This window comes from Podarcis gaigeae, assembly GCF_964106915.1.
Source record: "Podarcis gaigeae genome assembly, chromosome: 18".
NCBI lineage: Eukaryota > Metazoa > Chordata > Lepidosauria > Squamata > Lacertidae > Podarcis > Podarcis gaigeae.
Genome location: NC_139696.1, coordinates 4,086,196 through 4,106,741, shown reverse-complemented (window position 1 = coordinate 4,106,741; position 20,546 = coordinate 4,086,196). Strand labels below are relative to the sequence as shown.

Here is a 20,546-nt window from a genome sequence, read left to right as displayed (position 1 = left end):
AACGGTCAGGGGTCCCTTTACCTTTTATTCCATGATAATTATTATTATTCCAACATAATAAATCATTAACTTTTTTTTTTAACTTCCCTATAGTGGGCTGCCTTCAGATGTCTTCTAAAGTTACATAGTTACTTATCTCCTTGGCTCCTTGGGGGGAGCAGGGTCACATAACTCCAGCCCCTCCAACATTTCTCTGATGAAAAGTGGGGCATCCTAAGGAAAAGCGGGGCATTCTAGGATCAAAACAGAAACCAGGACGGCTTCTGTAAATCCAGAATTTGTCCCTGGAAAAGAGGGACACTTGGAGGGTCTGTCCTTACATCTCCAGAAGTAAAGGGCACTAGAAACTTTCTTGTCTGGTTTTAATGGGAGCTGAACGTTTAAGGGCAAGGGGTCTGAAATATTCATAAGCAAGGGAGGGGAATACTCTGGAATACTCATAAGCAACGTAAAAGCCAGTCTGTTCCACAGTTCACTGTTTGGCTAGACTGGACCTAAGGTCGTGGAAATGAAGGCTTGGCATACGAGAAGCCACTTCCCTGATTTTTTTTGTTCTGTTTCCCTTCTCCCTACGCCTTTGGAAATTCCCTGCATTATCTGAACCAGCAGGTTGCTGTCCTTCTTTCTCCCTCCATAAACAGCAGAAACTGCAAGCTGGGTTTCCGAGGACAGGGATCAATTCGGAATCTGAGAGGGCTTCTCTAAGTCAGGGACATCCCTGGAAAATAGGGGCACTTGGAGGGTCTGCAACTCCCTGAGGCCTGGGCACCCACAAATTTCGGTGCCAGGGCCATGCATGCTGTGCAATAGGAATTTTGAAGACTTAGATATATGGTAATGTTCACAAGTGTACCAACCAAGCACATACATAGATCAGCACAGGAAGACCAACCTGGAACCATTTTGATTCCTAAACTGAGCAAATGTTTTCTCTGCAAGGTCAAAGTGGGAAACTTCCCCATTGTCTCTTTCCTCACAAATCCTGTCTTAAGGGCACATTTAAGATATGAATAGGGTGTGAGCCTGTGACCTGGCCCAGGAACTAAGTATTTATCATTACAAAAGACTGGCCAGGCTCCCAGGCAATCCAATCAAGCAACCTGCCCGACAGGAGATAAACAAGGACAGGAGAAAAACATTAAGATTTCTGTTTTAGACTGCCTTTTCTGTGATGTAGGTGTGATGTATCGGAGGGGTGGTCTTAGGTTACACCCCTTCTGTGATGTAGGTATGATGTTTCTGGGGGTGGTCTTGATCTACAGGGTGGCAATTTCAAAAGCCTTTATAAGGCCTTGCGCGCCATTGTTCTGGGTTCCTCCTCCTTTCCTGCGTGTGAGGGGAGCACCCTGTTGCAACAGACCAATAAAGATCAGGCTTACTAGCTGCTTTGCTTCTCAATATTCTCTGGTCGGCCTCTGTTATTTTCTCCTACCAATAGGGAACCTATGTAAGGACTCTATATGGGCTCTTGGACACCCCATAAGGGAAAAAGGGCAGATTTTTGTTTACAACAATACCCTTTTTCTCAGAAGTTGGGTAAGCTTCTCAGTGGTCATAGCTGTATCCAGACAAACCCAATCTCTACTCGTTATTAATTAATCCCAAATTATTCCCCTGCAACAAAATAATACAAGAGCCCTGTACTGCATTCCCCTCTGCTTTTGCAGAGTTAATCAGAAATAAATACATCTGTGCCCCACAGAACTGTAGGGTCCCAGAACCATTTTTTAAAAGTAGAGCTATATCATGGGACGCGGGTGGCGCTGTGGGTTAAACCACAGAGCCCAGGGCTTGCCGATCAGAAGGTCGGCGGTTTGAATCCCCGCCATGACGGGGTGAGCTCCCGTTGCTCGGTCCCTGCCCCTGCCAACCTAGCAGTTCGAAAGCACGTCAAAGTGCAAGTAGATAAATAGGTACCGCTCCGGCGGGAAGGTAAACAGCGTTTCCGTGCGCTGCTCTGGTTCGCCAGAATCGGCTTAGTCCTGCTGGCCACATGACCAAGAAGCTGTACGCCGGCTCCCTTGGCCAGTAAAGCAAGATGGACGCCGCAACCCCAGAGTCAGCCACGACTGGACCTAATGGTCAGGGGTCCCTTTACCTTACCTTGAGCTACAGGGGAGGCAATTTCAAAAGTCTATATAAGGGCTTACACAGCATTGTTCTGGGTTCCTCCTCCCTCCTGCGTGGGGGGAGGGGGGGACCCTTTTCCAACAGTTTAATAAAGATCAGGCTTACTAGCTGCTTTGCTTCTCAATATTCTCTGGTTGGCCTCTGTTATTTTCTCCTACCAATAGGGAACCTATGTAAGGACTCTATATGGGCTCTTGGACACCCCATAAGGGAAAAGGGCATTTTTTGTTTACAACAGCTGCGTTGCACCCACAGCCGCAGGGCCAAGCTGGCACTCCTGGTGATAAGAACGTCACTGCTTCTCTCAAAGTGTTCTCCGCTGTGGTGTTTCTCCAAAATCTACCTGGGGAAGCCACTTCAGAGCTTGCCGGCCTTCAGTTCTGCCAGGGCAGCTGTCTGTCAAGGGTTTTCTGCGGGACACGGCGTCCTCTTGCGAGAGACAGACAGACTGGCTCTCGGGAGGAGGAAGGGGGGATTTGGCCGGCTGCAGCAGATGCAAACCAACCCAGGAGCAGCCTTAGCAGAGGCACCGACTCTCTTGAGCGCTCAGGTTTCTCCTGCGATGCAGGCCCAGCTCAATCGATCCAGCCTCCCACACACACACCCTTCTGGGAACCGGCTTCCCCTGCAAGGAAGAGCTTCCCAGTAGCTGGGTGGGCCCTTTCCAGGATTCTCAAACTGGAGGCCAACATTCGCTGCAAAAAAATAAATAAAATGGGTCGTTGCACCACTCGCAAGCAGCGATCTTAAAGGGAGAGTTAGCGGTGCTGTGCATATAGTGGCAAACAGGCGCCGGCTTGGGACAGAGCAAGGTTGGGATCCTCAGCCATGAGAGAAGCTCACTGAGGGACCGGTCTTCCTCAGGCTGAGCTGCCCTGCAAGGTTGTTGTGAGGATGATGTTGTTGTTGTTGTTGTTTAGTCGCTAAGTCGTGTCCGCCTCTTCGTGACCCCCTGGACCAGACCACGCCAGGCCCTCCTGTCTTCCACTGCCTCCCGCAGTTTGGTCAAACTCATGCTGGTCGCTTTGAGAACACTGTCCCACCATCTTGTCCTCTGCCGTCCCCTTCTCCTTGCGCCCTCCATCTTTCCCAACATCAGGGTATTTTCCAGGGAGTCTTCTCTTCTCATGAGGTGGCCAAAGTCTTGGAGCCTCAGCTTCAGGATCTGTCCTTCCAGTGAGCACTCAGGGCTGTTTTCCTTCCGAATGGAGAGGTTTGATCTTCTTGCAGTCCATGGGACTCTCAAGAGTCTCCTCCAGCACCATTGTGAGGATAGAATAGTAATAATGGGGAGGTATCAATTGCTCGAAACGGCCAGAGGGGTGCTCAGGTCCTGTTGCATCGGACAGCTGTTGTGAGAACAGGATCCTGGGCTCGGTAGGCCACTATTGGCCTCATCTGACAGGCTCTTTCTGGGGAAAGTTAGCTGCTGAGGAAACGTCAGGGAGATGGGACAAAGGTCTTTCTAAAGGCAGCCACTTTCTCCCTCGCCTTTGCCTCTCCTAAACGCTGAGATATGTCATTTACATCAGCAGCGCCACTTCTGCATGCCTCTGCTGCTTCCTAGTGGAACGACCCAGAAATGTGCAGGAAAGGTGAGGAACCGTTCCTCTTTCCAGGGATGGTGCAGGGAACAGTTGCCTGCAGGGTAGCTTAGTTGGTACAGCGTGAGACTCTTAAACTGAGGGTTGTGGGCTACTTTGGAGGGGAAAGGATTCCTGCACTGCAAAGGGTTCAACTAGGGGTCTTTTCCAAGTCTAAAGGTAAAGGGACCCCTGACCATTAGGTCCAGTCGTGGCCGACTCTGGGGTTGCGGCGCTCATCTCGCTTTATTGGCCGAGGGAGCCGGCGTACAGCTTCCGGGTCATGTGGCCAGCAGGACTAAGCCGCTTCTGGCGAACCAGAGCAGCGCACAGACACGCCGTTTACCTTCCCGCCAGAGCGGTACCTATTTATCTATTTGCACTTTGACGTGCTTTCGAACTGCTAGGTTGGCAGGAGCAGGGACCAAGCAACGGGAGCTCACCCCGTCATTGCGGGGATTCGAACCGCCGACCTTCTGATCGGCAAGTACTAGGCTCTGTGGTTTAACCCATAGTGCTACCCGTGTCCCTCTTCCTACTCTAGGGTTCTGCAATTTGCCAAAGGGAACTGGGTCAGTCCACAGGGATGATGGTGGTGGTGATAAAGACGGCAACCCATGGGTGAGAGCTTCTGCTTTGCATGCAGAGTTGTTATTATTATTTAAATTTTTATACCGCCTTTCATTGGAGGATTGCAGGGCCGTTCACAACATAAACATACAACACGTTAGTGTGTCAGCTGCAGTTTGTAGCCGCAGTCACACAAACTCTCCCTGCGTTCCTCCCAGGGCTGGAAAGGTTTGCCGGTAAAACTGAATTAAAGATAAAGGTAAAGGGACCCCTGACCAGAGCAGCGCACGGAAATGCCGTTTACCTTCCCTCAGGAGCGGTACCTATTTATCTACTTGCACTCTGACGTGCTTTCGAACTGCTAGGTTGGCAGGAGCTGCGACAGAGCAATGGGAGCTCACCCCGTCGCAGGGATTTGAACCACCGACCTTCTGATCGGCAAGCCCTAGGCCCTGTGGTTTAACCCACAGCGCCACCCGCGTCCCAGAAAAAGTGAATTACGGCGTCACGAAATGATGCACATCTATAAAGTGCACCAAAGTTTGGAATGCTCTGCTTTAGAGATTAGAAGATGGCTTTTGTATCTCCACATATCAACCGTATTTTTCTTACAACATCACCCTACTCCATCTGCCATCCTAACAGGCTAGAGGCGTTATCAGAGGTATGCCGGGACACGGTTTGGTCAGGCAAAAACACTCGAGGAATGTGCAAAGCAGGGCTGGTGAGGGGTGTGGCCTGGACAGAGGGGTGTGGCTTCAGCTAAGGGGTGTGGTCTGTGTTACAGCAAGAATCTGGAAGGTCAGGTCGACTTGGAAGTCTGCATTTGGGGCCCCAAGGCCTGAGATTCCCCACCCACCGCCCTGAACAGACTTGCTAGCAGCTTTCTCTTAGGTTCCAGGCATAACCCAACCCTTCTCTGTCTCTCGCTCAAAGCCTGGCTTTGCTGATCTGTAGGAAAGGCACTAAATTTAGCCGGTGTGAAGCCTCCTACAATGCACAAACAGGGGATCTGCTTGCAGAACCGTCCAGCCTGGTGCCAGGGCAGGATTCCCTCGGAAAGGAAGTCACATTGACCTCTTCAGCAGTGGGGAGATTTACGACCATCCAAGTGTCCCTATTTTCCAGGGACGTCCCTGATTTAGAGAAGCCGCCCCCGGTTTCTAATTTGATCCCAGAATGTCCCACTTATCCCATTTTCATTAGAGAAGTGCTGGGAGGGTATGGAGTTACCCAACCCCTGAGCCATCTGAAGGCACTCCCGTATAGCAGTGGTTTTCAACCTGTGTGCCGTGGCACCCTGGGGTGCCCTGAATGACGACCAGAGGTGCCGTGGGCAACACTGGCCTCTGTCCCTCTTTCCTTCCCTCCCTCTGATGCCCTCTTGCATCTCTGCCTCCCAAAGGCTTGCACAGCTGTTTGTTGCAGCAGCCCTAGGTACCACAGGCGAATGGTGCCTCTGGAGCTGGCCAGGGGGTGCCTCCCAGGCGCCTGTGGGGCAGTGTGAAGAAGCACCTCTTTTTAGGGCAGGGGGGCAGCTCAGAGACCAAGGGCAATACCTACAACTGACCAGAGGACCCCCAAGAGGGGAGGAGGCTGAGGAGACACTCCACAAGGGAGCATGTTCAAAAAGGAGTGAGGGGCTGCCAGCTCTGCAGGCAAGGGGTAGCATAACTGGGCTCCTCAGCCCCACAGGGGAGCCATAGAAAGAATGTAGTTGGTCAAGGGAGCAATGGACTCAAAAAGGCTGAAAACCTCTGCCCTATAGGGAAGTTTTGTTTTTTCAATGTTTAATGTTTTAGTACCGTATTTTTTGCTCCATAAGACGCACCTAGTTTTTAGAGGAGGAAAACAAGAAAAACAATATTCTGAAAGAAACAGTGGATGTATGATTTTTGTGGTTCATGCTGTGGCCACAGACATGATATGTGATTTGACGGTGAGTTTGGGTAGCCCGTTGCAAAAATCCTGAGGATCCATGTGGATCCGTGCTTTGTAATCACATTTTTGTGCCTTTGCGGCCCCACGAAACAATGGATGTGTGATTTTTTTGGGTGCAGGCTATAGCCATGGACATGCTATGTGGTCTGATGGTGAATTACGATTATATATACAGTATGTTGGAAGCTGCCCAGAGTGGCTGGGGCAACCCAGTAAGATGCGTGGGGTATAAATAGTAAAATTATCGTTATGGAATGGGACGTCCCTATTTTCATTAGAAAAATGTTGGAGGATATGGCTTTACCTTTACCGGAACGCTGCGCTCACTAGGCCTGAGCTGTTCGGTTTCTTTGAATAAAGAGTTCATTTGGTGGCTGGTGAACTGTTGCTTCCGACTCCCGCTTTGACATGGTGCCTGTGAGTTTTTCAAACAGCTCTTCCAAGCCCTAAGAAGTTTCCCTCCTGGAATAATAAAGGTAACCAACAACACATTGGTTAATATGGTATTAAAAGTAAAGAAAGATTATAAGGAAGCCAGAAGATGATAGTTAGATACAAGGATCTTCAGCAACAGTCAAACAGTAAATAAGATAGGGAAAGAATTATTAGACATATGGGAGTTTCATGAGAAGGGGCAAAGTACTCAGCCAATAATATGGGATACAATGAAAGCAGTGGTGAGGGGAATTAGGATTAGGGAATCCAGTAAATTGTGGGGAAAACAACAAGAGGAGATGAAAAAGTTAGAGGAAGAAATGGGGACACTGGGAAATCAATATATTAATGATAAAGATAAAATAAGTTAAGCACAATTACAGGCAAAAAGGAAGGAGTTAGAAAATAAAGATATGGAAAATAAATTTGCTCCCTTAAATGACAGGCATGCCAGTTTGTCTGATGGTGGAACTGGCCACAACCTGAGCTGACCTCTGTCCGTCCGCAAGCACCAAGGTCTCAGCTGCTAAGGTAGCAGGAGTCCGATCAAGTTTCTTTTGACTCCTCCGGTGTTTATACTACATTTTTAAAGATTTCCCTTGAGAGAGAGTCTTTGAACCTCTTTTGTTGACCACCAGCATTACGCTTTCCATTTTTAAGTTATGAATATAGTTGCTTTGGAAGACGATAATTGGGCATCCGCACAACATGACCAGTCCAGCAAAGTTGATGTTGAAGAATCATTGCTTCAACGCTGGTGATCTTTGCTTTTTGCAGTACGCTGGCATCAGTTCGCCTTTCTTCCCAAGTGATGTGTAAAATATTTTGGAGACACCGTTGATGGAATCTTTCGAGGAGTTGGAGATGGCGTTTATAAGTGGCCCATGTTTCACAAGTGTACAGTAAACTTGGTAGTGCAATAGCTTTGTCAACGAGAATTTGTAAACTATAATGTAGTGAACGAGAACAAGAAGTGAGAGAGGACACCGATTTTTGCCGCTGCGCAAGGTGCTGCTGAAATTTGGAAAGACCAATAATTCGCCGCTGCCAGTCCAAAGTAGTTTGACTTCACTCCCAATGGCGCGTTCCTGCGTTGTCTCTTGATAATAATAATAATAATAATAATAATAATAATAATAATAATTTATTATTTATACCCCGCCCATCTGGCTGGGCTTCCCCAGCCACTCTGGGCAGCTTCCAACCAAGTATTAAAATACAGTAATGCATCAAACATTTTTGATAGGAATAATGATGGCTCATCTTCCTTTTTTTCTATTTTTTCCCCTTTTCTTTTATCTTCCCCATAGTTGCTTATGTTCTGTGCCATGTACTTCGATATTTTTTGTAGTTTTTTGTATATTAAGGAATTTTCCTTTGTAATTTTGGTTGTCTATATTTATATGTACCTGTTTAAAGCAAAATAAAAGTTTTTAAAAACCAACAACCATTAAAAGCTTCCCTAAACAGACAGACTGATGCCAACCATTCAGGGGTGCCAACTTGAATAAAATATTGCGGGGTGGGCACACCCTGGTAAGCCTTGCCCCATATTATTGATCCACACACGTCATTTGAATGGGAATGGCCGTCAACTTCGTGGGGGCCGTAGGCCCCCCTCAACTATTTTATTGTGGGGGCCGCCCTGGCCCCTAGGACTTGGCTCCTATTCAGCCGTGTCCTTTTCTTCCTCTTTAATTCCCCTCAGACATCTCGAACTACAACCCCCATCAGCCCCGGCCTGACTAGACGCCGTGCCGGGGATTGTGGGAGTTGTAGTCCAGCAGCGTCAGGCGGGTCGAACCCCATTGGCTGGCGCCGGCGCGCGTAGGCGTCCAGCGGGCCCAAGCCGGCTTCCCCTTACGCGTCCCCATGGCAACCCCGCGTCCTCCGCCCCGCGCCCCCGGCCACCCAATCCCCGACCGTCTCCTCTACCTCCCGCGAGGCGAGGCGGAGGCCGCTTAGCCAATCGGGCGAGGACGACGATGGGAAGTGACCTATGACAGCGTAGAAGACGCCGCGGTGGGGCGGGGCGTCCTCTTCGGGGTTTTTTTTTTTAGCCAGTACTAGAGCGCGCGGATTGCGCATGCTCGGAGGAGGAGGGGGGAGGTAAACAAAATGGCGGCGGCGTGTTAGCGGCGGCAGGAAGGCAAGGAGAGGGGCGAGGCGGCTTTGACGTAGTCAGGGGAGGGGAGCAGCCGGCCAGCCAGCCCCCCACATAGCCGCCCCTTGGGGAGCGGCAGAGCCCCCCCAACCCCCCCACCTATTCCCCCGTCAGGCTCGAGGGGGGAGGGGTCCCAAAAGGACTCTGACTCACCCCCCTGCTACTTGAGCGCAGGGCTTGGGCCTAGTGGTTTTTTTCCCTGGGGGGGTGGGGAAGGCTGCCCCTCATAAACAGCAGACTCCCCATATTCATTTTAAGCCGTGTGTGTGAGAGAGAGGGGGGTTGCTCTCCTTGCAGGGGGGGGGAGGCGGAGGGGGGAGGGTCTGTGTGTCTGTGGACGGGAGGGGGGCGGAATAAGCTATTTTTATATAATTTATATTTTTTATTTAAACAGAGAAAAGTGTGTGCGTCTATATATATATAGGCACACACTTGGTGTTGGGGTTTTGTGGGGGGGGGGGAGTTCGGTTGCCTGTCCTTTAGGGAAGGCGAATCGACTGATAGGAGTTCTGTTAGTTGACTCCTCTGGCAATTCAGGGCCCTTCTTCCTCTTAAGGAGGAAAGTTTCTTCCCCAGTTTTTATTAGTGAAAGTCCATTAGTTAATCTCCATTCCCAACCCTTTATTTCTTTTTCTTTCTTTCTTTTTTTTGGGGGGGGGTGACATTTATTTTCCTCCACCCCATTCTTTAAAGATTGGGGAAGAAGTTGTAGGGAACTCTTGGTTGACAGCCAGTGTCCCTTCTTGAGGAAAGATCCTTCTCCCCCACCCTAATTTTTAAGTTGAATCTCATGAGGAATTGAACCCCCTTTTTCGTTGGGGAGGAGTGATCCTGAGTTGAAAGGATACTTGCCTCATTTTTTGTTAGTGATTCCTCCTGTTAGAAATTGTGACGGGGAATTAAGTCAAAGCGTATTACATTAAGCAGAGGTGTCTCCGTTAATCGACTTCCCTCTTTCCCCTCCCCTTTCCCCCCAATTTAGAAACCCTTCTGAGAAGGGAAGACCCTTACCTTTTCTTCCCTTGTGGTGGTGTTATTTTTTCGCTTCTGTTGCCCCTTCTGTTAGGGTCAGATTTTCTCTCCCTCACCCCACTTGCCTTTGCAGAGAGCTATCACCCTTTAAGTAGCCCTCGTTAATTGCCACAATTTGGGGGAAATTATTATAGCTGCCTCCCAGTCCCAATTGGCACTTGTTTTTCTTTTAGCTCTTAAGTTCTCTCTGGCTGAGAAGGGACCAGGTACTTTCTGTCCCTTAACATTTTCCCCCCTCTGGGTTGAATGCATGGGAGACTAGGCATCTCCCATACTACAGATTTCCCTTCCACCCCTTCTCTTGTAGAGAGAGGAGACTCCACATAAGGACTCCCTAATTTTGTGGGTGCCAATCTTGTCAAGAGGAAGATACTTGGGGATTATTGAAGCTCTTCAAAAGAGTCCCATTAGGAATTTGGGAGGGAAGGGTCTACTTCCTCCCCCCCCCTTTCCCAAAGTTAATATTCTCCCCACCTGTTTGACAGGCATCTTGGTCTCTTGTGGGAACGGTACAATTACCTGTCTAGGGAAAATCTCCCAATTCCTTTTTTTTTTTCCTTTTCCCAACTCATGTGCCAAGGATAACTTTCTCTTGACTCTGTGGGCTTGTGAACATCACATTGCATTTCCTTATTTAGATCGGAAGGCCACATAAACAGAACGGTGTGTGTGTGTCTGTTTACTCTCAGCAAGATCGGTCAGGAGTCTGGCACTAATGGGATCAATCTGTTCTGAGTGATGCCTTCAAAAGCCTGGTGTTGCTGCAGAATAGCTTGATGGTAGAGGGGTTCCCCAAGAGTAAGATGATTAGAGGCCTCCCCTCTGTTTTCAAGACAGTTGCTTAAGCTGGATGAATTGTGTAAGCTTAAACTTGCCTCAGGAGAGCTTGCTCAAGCACCATCCCCTCCTCTCTCTCTCTTTTTTTTGTGGGTGCTTAGTTCTGGGAGACTTGAATAGGGTTTGAGCTGCCTGCCTGCCTACCTTAATACCTGAAGCAGTGGGGTGACACATCATGTGTCAGGTAGACCCCAAGTGGTTGAAGGATGCCCCTGGTAGTACCTACTAGACACGGAAGGCCTCGATCCTTTGTCAAGGGCGGAAGAGAAGCAGTTGAAATCAGTATTGAAAATTCCTTTAAAGAGACTTGGTTCCAGCTTCCGAACGGCTGAGAGGACTCTCATCGGAGGTCGTACCTGGGTGGCGAGAGTGGTCAAAGCCGGAGGGTGGGTTTGGGCTCCTTGATTCTTCACCTCACCGTTTGGAAACAGGAGCTGCCATGCCTTGCTAGCGATGGAACACCCTCCGAGAGACTAGCTTTCAGTTTCCAAACGCAGGAAGTATTCTAGAAGATGACTTAGGTCCTCAAGGAAGGGGGGGAAATACCTTGGACTTCCTCAGGAGAACATTACCTGATGTGAAAGACTTGGAGCAGCAAAAACGAGATTTTTTTTTCCCCAAAAAGAAGTTAAAGCTGACTGTAAATCAACTTTGTTGCTTTCCCCCATCCACATTGTTTAAGAGAAGCTCTATAAGTATTGGAACGAGGTGCTGGATCTCTGCAGAGCCCTTGTGGGCTCGAGAGAAAAGTTCTCATAGGCTTTTATTTTTCATTTGTAAGTTAAAACGTTTGTACAATCTTTTTGGGAATTCTCTACTTACCTCCGCTGAACATCCTTCCCCACCCCAAAAGAATTGGGAGTAAAAAGGGAGCATCCGACACACCAGGAAAGTGGATTTTTAAACCTTTGGCGCGCGCACACTTGTCATCGTTGTCGTAGAACGCAAACAGGCTTGGCTCATTTCGATTCGCAATGGAGGACTCCCAGCAGTTGGGCATGTTTGTCGAAAGCGAACTGATCTCGGTGGGCATGGATACTTTCATCCACCGCATAGACTCTACGGAAGTGATCTACCAGCCCCGCCGGAAAAGGGCAAAACTCATAGGCAAGTACCTGATGGGGGACCTGCTTGGGGAAGGATCCTACGGCAAGGTCAAGGAGATGCTGGACTCCGAAACCCTCTGTAGGAGAGCAGTCAAGATCCTGAAGAAGAAGAAGCTGCGGAGGATCCCCAACGGGGAGGCCAATGTTAAAAAGTGAGTGTTGGGGGTTTTTTGGGGGGTGGGAGGAGGTTTGGGGGTGAGGGTGGGCCCAACCTACAAAAATTGAGCATAGTTGTGTCTTCGTAGCACGTTACTGCAGAATAAAGTAAAGAACCCCTGGACAGTTACGTCCAGTCAAAGGCGACTGGGGTTGCGGCGCTCATCTCGCTTTCAGGCCAAGGGAGCTGGCGTTTGTCCACAGACAGCTTTCCAGGTCATGTGACCAGCATGACTAAACCGCTTCTGGCGCAGTGGGACACCGTGACAGAAACCAGAGTGCACAGAAATGCCAGGGACGCGGGTGGCACTGTGGTGTTAACCGCGGAGCCTCTTGGGCTTGCCGATCGGAAGGTCGGCAGTTTGAATCACTGCAACAGAGTGAGCTCCCGTTGCTCTGTCCCAGCTCCTGCCAGCCTAGCAGTTTGAAAGCATGCCAGCACAAGTAGATAAATAGGTACCCCTGTGGCAGGAAGGTAAACGGAGTTTCTGTGTGCTCTGGTTTCCGTCACGGTGTCCTGTTGCGCCAGAAGCGGTTTAGTCCTGCTGGCCACATGACCCGGAAAGCTGTCTGTTGACAAATGCCAGCTCCCTCGGCCTGAAAGCGAGATGAGCGCCGCAACCCCAGAGTCCCCTTAGACTTTCCATGGGTCCTTTACCTTTTACCTTTACTGCAGAATTCATTCCCACAAGACATAGTGATGACTGCCAACTTGGATGTCTTTGAAAGAGCATTAGACAAATTGGAGGAGGATGCTGTCGATGGGTTTTGTCCGGTGGCTGTGTTTTGCCTTCTCCATTGGAGGGAATTTTCCATGGCTGGAACTCAGAAGTGGGGAGAGTTGCTCTCGCACTCAGGTCGTGCTTATGGGCTTCCCATGGGGCCGTCTGCTTGGCCAATGTGAGAAGAGGATGCCGGTCTCAGGCCCTTTAGCCTGATCTAGCAGGCTGGCTATTACGTTCTTATTACAGCAAGTGTTGGGAACCTCTGGCCTAGGAGGATACATGCTGCCCACTGTGTAAGTGCGAACAGGTGGGAGAAGTGGGTGCGGAAAGGCAGGAAGGGATGGGTGCACACGTTAGGCCAGGCATAACCAAACATGGCCCTCCAGCTGTTTTGGGACTACAATTCCCATCATCCCTGACCACTAGTCCTGTTAGCTACGGATGATGGGAGTTGTAGTCCCAAAGCAGCTGGGATGGGTGCACACATTAGGCCAGGCATGACCAAACATGGCCCTCCAACTGTTTTGAGACTACAATTCCCATCATCCCTGGCCACCGGTCCTGTTAGCTACGGATGATGGGAGTTGTAGTCACAAAACAGCTGGAGGGCCAAGTTTGGCCATACCTGCATAAGGCCCAGCCCCCTCTCTCTCACTGCTGGCTCTGACCTACAGCGGATTGCCCTTTCCCCTGGGGTTATGTGGCCTTCGAAGGGGAAATGGTTTGTACGTCTGAAAAATGTGTGGTTGTGAAGCAGAGAAAACAGCCATCTGCTTGCGTTTCTGTCGTAAAAGTGGGAGCTCCAGGATTGATTATGGGGGTTCCACAGGACAGCCGTCGGAGGTTGGGGCAGTTTGCAAATATTATGGTCTGCCACTGGCTGGCTCAACTTCCATGTTCAGATGTGTACTTCTTGCTGGGTGGTGATTGGTGCCCCTTGTCTGTCAGAGTTGTTTCCTCAGGCAGGAGGAGCAGTTCGAGATTCCCTCTCAGGGCTGTCAGAAGGTGCTTTGGGCGACAGCCTGGGCAGAAACAGGTGGGCCCTTCTCCTGCACCCTCTCCCCTTGTGAGTCTTTCTAGGTTTCTTTTTGTGCCTTGTCTGGGCCAGGGATGTTTTGCTCTGTGATGTTGCAAGGAAGGGCATCTCCCTGCCAGTGTCTTCCCAGCTTCACTTTCCGGCGCATTTCAGTGGTGGGGTGCACTTGAGCGAATCGCCTTCCAGGGAATAACCAGAAATGGCAAAAATAAAAGAGAGCTGGAATATAGATTGGAGCTCAACAAACCCACTGGCTCGCAAGCTATAGAAAATGCGACCGCATCCTCTGGAGGCATCTTGCGTGGTTGGATATTGTCGTGCTCGTGGGTTGTTCAAAGTGGTCTCCTGGGCAGCAGTTTCTCCCCAGTAGTATTGGGCCAGTATCCTCAAGAACAAGGGTGATTAACTTGGGTGCCCTCCAGATGATTCTGCGACTACAACTCCCAGTCAGTGGTTGAACATGATGGGAGTTGTATTCCAGCAGCTTCTGGAGGGCCAAAGAGTGCCTCTTCCCTTTGTACAGTATCTGCTTCTGTAATTGGCCAGGCAGCATGAACCCTCTAGATTGGCTGTGCAGGTGTAAACTCCAGCAGCATCTCCTCCTGCTTTGCTGGCTGTGGTTTCCTTCCTTTGCCCAGGTCCTTAGCTCCCAACAACTTAGGTAAAGGGACCCCTGACCATTAGGTCCAGTCGTGACTGACTCTGGGGTTGCTGCACTCATCTCGCTTTACTGGCCAAGGGAGCCGGCGTACAGCCGTCATGTGGCCAGCAGGACTAAGCCGCTTCTGGCGAAGCAGAGCAGCGCACAGAAACGCCGTTTACCTTCCCGCTGGAGTGGTACCTATTTATCTACTTGCACGTTGACGTGCTTTCAAACTGCTAGGTTGGCAGGAGCAGGGACCGAGCAACGGGAGCTCACCCCATCATCGCGGGGATTCGAACCGCCGACCTTCTGATCGGCAAGTCCTAGGCTCTGTGGTTTAACCCACAGCGCCACCCCGCGTCCCTCCCAACAACTTACATCTGAGCTAAGCGAGCAGCTGCTGCAGCTCTAGGTTTAGGGATTGGCTTGCCTGGGACTCTAGACTAGCCCTGACAGGCCCCTGTCCTCCGAATCCAGGAAATGCAACCAGGATAACCTCAGTTGTGCAGGCTGAGGTGTGGAACTCCTTCCCCACTGAGCTGCCTCCTTCACTGAACTGCTTTCAGCAAAGACTGATGGGGCACCTCTTTACCCTGGCCTTTGACACCTCAGGTGTCCTTTTCCAGGATGTACCCTATCCTTGTACCTGCAGCCTGTTCTCCCTGTGTTTCACACTGGTCTTTAAATTGTTGTAACCTGCCCTGGGACCTGCTGGCAAACAAGCCCTGCCATGTCCTGGCCAGCCTAGGAAAACAGCGCAGTGCTGTTGAGGCTTGCCTGGGCCATTCACTTTGCAGCCAGTAGAGGCAACCCATGTTTCCTCAGGCGCCTGTGGCCCTTCTGACGTTGCTAGCAATGTTAGAAACTCAGGTGTGTAAGCTAATTGCCAAATGGCACCTTAAACCTGGGTTACAGTCGCCACAGTGGAATGTCTGGGCACCTTCCTTTTCTTTTTTGCCGTGGAATCTATTTTTTATTATTCAATTCAATAACGCTTTATATTTTAAAGAAAAGCATCACAAACATGTTAAAAGATTGCCGTATTTTTTGCTCTATAACTCACTTTTTCCCTCCTAAAAAGTAAGGGGAAATGTGTGTGCGTCTTATGGAGCGAATGCAGGCTGCGCAGCTATCCCAGAAGCCAGAACAGCAAGAGGGATTACTGCTTTCACTGCGCAGCGATCCCTCTTGCTGTTCTGGCTTCTGAGCTTCAGAATATTTTTCTTCTTGTTTTCCTCCTCCAAAAACTAGGTGCGTCTTGTGGTCTGGTGCATCTTATAGAGCGAAAAATATGGTAATTGCCCAATTGGCACCTTAAACCTAGGTTATGGTCACCACAGTGGAATGTCTGGGCACCTTCCTTTTCTTTTTTGCTGTGGAATCTATTTTTTATTATTCATTTCAAGAACACTTTATATTTTAAAGAAAAACATCGCAAACATGTTAAAAGATTACATTAAAAAATCCACACTAAAAGAAATGCAAGCTTCAAGGGAAACATTTCGGATACTTCTGAAAGTGACATTTTTTTTCCTTTTCCCATATACAGTGGTACCTCAGGTTACATACGCTTCAGGTTACATATGCTTCAGGTTAAATACGCTTCAGGTTAATAACAGTTTCAGGTTAAGTACAGACCTCCGGAACGAATTAAGTACTTAACCCAAGGTACCACTGTAGTAAAAACTTCGGGTTGGGAAAGCAACAAACCCGGAAGTACCGTATTTTTCTGGGTTTCGCCACTCGCGCATGCGCAGAAACATGTGCTGAACAGGCGCCTCCGGTTGCAGAAACCTCGGGATCCGACCAGAGCTCTGGAACGGATCCCGTCTGTAACCGGAGGTACCACTGTATTTGTTTGATTTATAGAGCTGCCCTATGGCAGAATGACTCTAGGAAGCCATTGGGGTGTAGCGGTTAGATTGTTGGACCAGGACCTGGGAGATCAGGGTTCAAATCCCCACTCCGTCAGGAATCTCACGGTGTGACCTTAGAGCCAGTCACAGCCTCTTACCTTACCTTACTGGGTTGTCATAGGAATTAACGGAGGGGGTTGGTAAACCGTGTACTTTTTAATGACCTTTTGGACTACAATTCCCATCATCCACGACCACTGGCCCTGCTAGCTAGGGATGATGGGAGTTGTAGTACAAAAGCGGGTAGAGACGCAAGTTTAGAAAACCCTGGTGTAGACAGCACTGAACTAGACGGAGCAACTGGTCTGACTCGGTATAAGATAAGACAGTTCCCTGCATTTCTGTGTCAGTTCTGCAGTCAAATATTACTGGAGGAGTCTAATCCAGCTAGTATACCCCCCCCCCTCCAGGCTGGTTCATCCTCACCTGCCTGCTTTCATTTTCCTTCCTCCATGTGCCCCTGCAGTTCTCCCAGGCCTTTTAAATGTGAGGGTCCACCTTATCAGTAAAGGTAAAGGGACCCCTGACCATTAGGTCCAGTCGTGACCGACTCTGGGGTTGCAGCGCTCATCTTGCTTTACTGGCCGAGGGAGCTGGCGTATAGCTTCCGGGTCATCTGGCCAGCAGGACTAAGCCGCTCCTGGTGAACCAGAGCAGTGCATGGAAATGCCGTTTACCTTCCTGCCGGAGTGGTACCTATTTATCTACTTGCACTTGACGTGCTTTCGAACTGCTAGGTTGGCAGGAGCAGGGACCGAGCAACGGAAGCTCACCCCGTCATGGCGGGGATTCGAACCGCCGACCTTCTGATTGGCAAGTCCTAGGCTCTGTGGTTTAACCTTATCAATAGCCCACCCCCAAAAAACAACCCAGGTATTGGTATCTGAAAATACTGTCACAGTGCCAACCCCTGACTCCCAAAACAAGCTGGTTCCCTCTTTAAAAGCCAGCATCCACACAGCTTGTTCCGGCATCAGCCCTGTGGGGTTTTTCTGCCTCTTTAGGCAATCTTGGATAAATGCCTGGATGGAGACGTTCGCCTCCCTTGTCCATTGCCTGACTCATGTGGGGGGGGGGCTGTGAGCGCTGCCGCCAGTGAATCAGCTTCGCTCTATTATTGCTTCTTCGGACAGGCCTTCAGAACCAGGTTTTCTTTCCGCTTCTGGAAAAACGAGATCTGCCGGAGAGAGAGAGAGAGGAAGAATCGAAACTACCCCCAAAAAACAGCTTATCCGCATCGCCCTTTGAGGTTCCATCTGTGCAGGAGGCTGAGAAGGCGGTTCTGTGCCGACCTGGGGCCTTCCTGGTGTTTCGGCCGAAGCTCTCATCATGTCAGCCCCTCTGCGCTGATGTGAATCGAACTCCAAGCGTGCTGTGGTCCTCCATCGCAGCCCCTCTCGGTTCCTCTTCTCTCTCGCCTCTCTTTGCAAGTGCTATTTACTCAGAATGTCTCTCTGTGCAAATGCAGTTTAATCAGAAGGAAGGAGAGACCGGCTGCCACTTCCTCACATCCTCGGGGATGTACAGTGGTACCTCGGGTTACATACGCTTCAGGTTACAGACTCCGCTAACCCAGAAATATTACCTCAGGTTAAGAACTTTGCTTCAGGATAAGAACAGAAATTGTGTTTCGGTGGTGCGGCGGCAGCAGGAGGCCCCATTAGCTAAAGTGGTGCTTCTGGTTAAGAACAGTTTCAGGTTAAGTACGGACCTCCAGAACGAATTAAGTACTTAACCCGAGGTACCACTGTATCTCCCTCCCAGGCAAGTTTATTTCCAGGAATCTCTCTCCTTCGTATGAAACGGAGGCCAAAAGCATTAAGGATGAATTGCAGGTGTTCACACATCTTTATGTGGTTTTATATTCTGATTTTATCCTGCCCTGAGACATGCAGGGGATAGGGTTGCCATACGTCTAATCTCCCGGTCATAGCTTCAATTTCTTTTGAGATTTTGCAAAAGAAGAAGCTGGACAAATTTGGGCAAAACGAATTGTGTACAGATTTTCACTTTTTGAAATACAGCGACCCTAGTAATAGGGTGGTATGTATAGTGGTACCTTGGTTTACGAAGTTAATCTGTTTCGGAAGTCCATTCTTAAACCAAAGCGTTCTGCATAAAGTTTTGTAATAAATGTTCATTGCTTGACAGAACTGACACCATTATTTACACCACTTTCTGCTATGTGCTCTTCATATTTTTAGAACAAAAATGCAACCGATGATAGTGTGGGAAAGTCACCAAGGTCAGAGTAGTTAGGCTCGAGACGTTCACTGATGATTTACTGGTAAATCGCCTTTCTACATAAAAAGGCAACCATAATTTTAAGTGATAGACATTAGGCTAGTAGAAAAAAAATTGAAGCAAACTTCATCTCTATTCAAGGAGCATGCAGAGAATAGCTTATATACCTGCGTTTCTAACACTAGTGTAAATGTTGGAGTTAGCTGGCAGTGGAATGCAAAACTCTGTGGCAGTTCAGTTAGAGCATAAATAGAGGCAAAACGGCCTTTTGCAACAGCAAAAGCTAAGTAAATTAACCTTCATAGCAAGGTAGAAAGCCATTGTCTTTTTTCTGACATAAATGGGGGAAAATAGAGGTTTTGATTCAGCACCCTTATGCCAAAGTTCTCTTGTTCTCAGGCTGATGCCTTCAGATAAGATCAGGAACAGAGTGACCTGGTGGACTGAAATGTTCGTGTTCTGGTTTCTGGATAATGTGCCATTTCTGATGTCAGATTACTGTGCATAGTTCTCCTTTGGTGGATCCTGCACCCCCTCCCCGCTGCCTCCAGCGTTCTGGATATGCCAGCTTAAATACAGAAGAGCTTCACCCTAGCTGTTGACAATGAAAGTTTCCATTATCCCTTTCTAGGGACGCGAGTGGTGCTGTGGCCTAAGCCACTAAGCCTCCTGGGCTTGCCGATTGGAAGGTTGGCGGTTCGAATCTGTCCAACACTGGTGAGCTCCCATTGCTCTGTCCCAGCTCCTGCCAACCTAGCAGTTCGAAAGCACGCCAGTGCAAGTAGATAAATAGGTACTGCTGCGGCAGGAAGGTAAATGGCATTTCTGTGCGCTGCTCTGGTTCGCCAGAAGCGCTTTAGTCCTGCTGGCAACATGACCCGGAAAGCTGTCTGCGGACAAACGCCAGCTCCCTCGGCCTGAAGGCGAGATGAGCACTGCAGCCCCATAGTCACCTTTGACTGGACATAACCGTCCAGCGTCATTTATCCCCTTCTGGATAATTCTAGAGCCCACAGCTAGCTTTGGCAAAGCTATAAGGCCTAGAAATACAGGGTGAGTCCTTTAAAAGAGCCCCCGTGGATACAGAGTACACATGTTCCAGGGGGCCTCTTTTAAAAGACTCACCTTGTATAAATTGCGTGTGTTAAGTTTCACAACAGAGAGTGGAAACGCCTGCAAGGTTAAAGTCCCCGCTTTGTTTGCGTGTGTTGTGTTATTCCTGAGCTGTGTGCTTTGCAAGTACCCTCCTCCATAACTCTTCTCTTTTTTTGCCTTGCTCAGTCAGTGGAGCGTGAGACTCGTTAATTTCAGGGTCGTGGGTTCAAGCCCCACATCAGGCAAAAGATCCCTGCATTGCAGGGGGTTTGACTAGATGACCCTTAGGGTCCCTTCCAACTCTGCAACGCTGTGATTTTGTGATTCTGCCTGCTCCCTTGCCAGGGCTTACATGACTAAGCCTGGCAGGCAGCTACCCCAACAATTACCTCCGGGCCTTTGCCCGTGAAGTCAGTGCCTCCGTTTAAGACTCTGCCGCTTGTTATGTATTAATTTGTGACCTCACCTTCCACGTATATCGTCCCAGGGAGATTTGCAGGCACATCCTTAAAAACAGCAGAAATAAAGTTGCAGGCAGTGCAAGGAGAACCGGGTATAATAATAATAAATAATAAATTTTATTTATATCCCACCCTCCCCAGCCAAAGCCGGGCTCAGAGCGGCTAACAACAATAAAACATTCTAAAATCATTTCATTATAAAATTAATTCCAATCAAATTAATGGCAACCATTGGGCTAGAAGTTCTGTGAGGATTGCCAAAGGAGGGAGTCAGGCTGTTCCCTGGCCAAAGGCCTGGTGGAACAGCTCCGTGTTGCAGGACCTGCGGAAAGATGTCAAGTCCCGCAGGGCCCTGGTCTCTTGTGACAGAGTGTTCCACCAGATCGGGGCCACGGCCGAAAAAGCCCTGGCTCTGGTTGAGGCCAGCCTAACCTCTCTGTGGCCTGGGACCTTCAAGATGTTTTTGTTTGAA

General features: G+C 49.3%; 1 protein-coding gene and 1 long non-coding RNA gene across 3 annotated transcripts in view; one reads left to right on the top strand and one right to left on the bottom strand.

Moving 5' to 3' along the window:
• Window positions 1-9,274: 9,274 nt before the first annotated feature.
• Window positions 9,275-10,433, bottom strand: LOC310835884. Its single transcript, XR_014559763.1, has 2 exons — window positions 10,290-10,433; window positions 9,275-10,246 (listed from the first exon to the last, which is right to left on the bottom strand). It is a non-coding gene; the product is annotated as an uncharacterized lncRNA (long non-coding RNA).
• The window catches only part of STK11 (serine/threonine kinase 11), a 60,575-nt gene continuing 50,270 nt past the window's right edge, over window positions 10,242-20,546 (top strand). For both annotated transcript variants that reach the window (XM_083720568.1, XM_083720569.1), the window contains exon 1: window positions 10,242-11,950. In XM_083720568.1, the coding sequence (XP_083576694.1) occupies window positions 11,667-11,950 (284 nt within the window). In that variant the 5' untranslated portion in view covers window positions 10,242-11,666. The remainder of the gene's footprint in view (window positions 11,951-20,546) is intronic.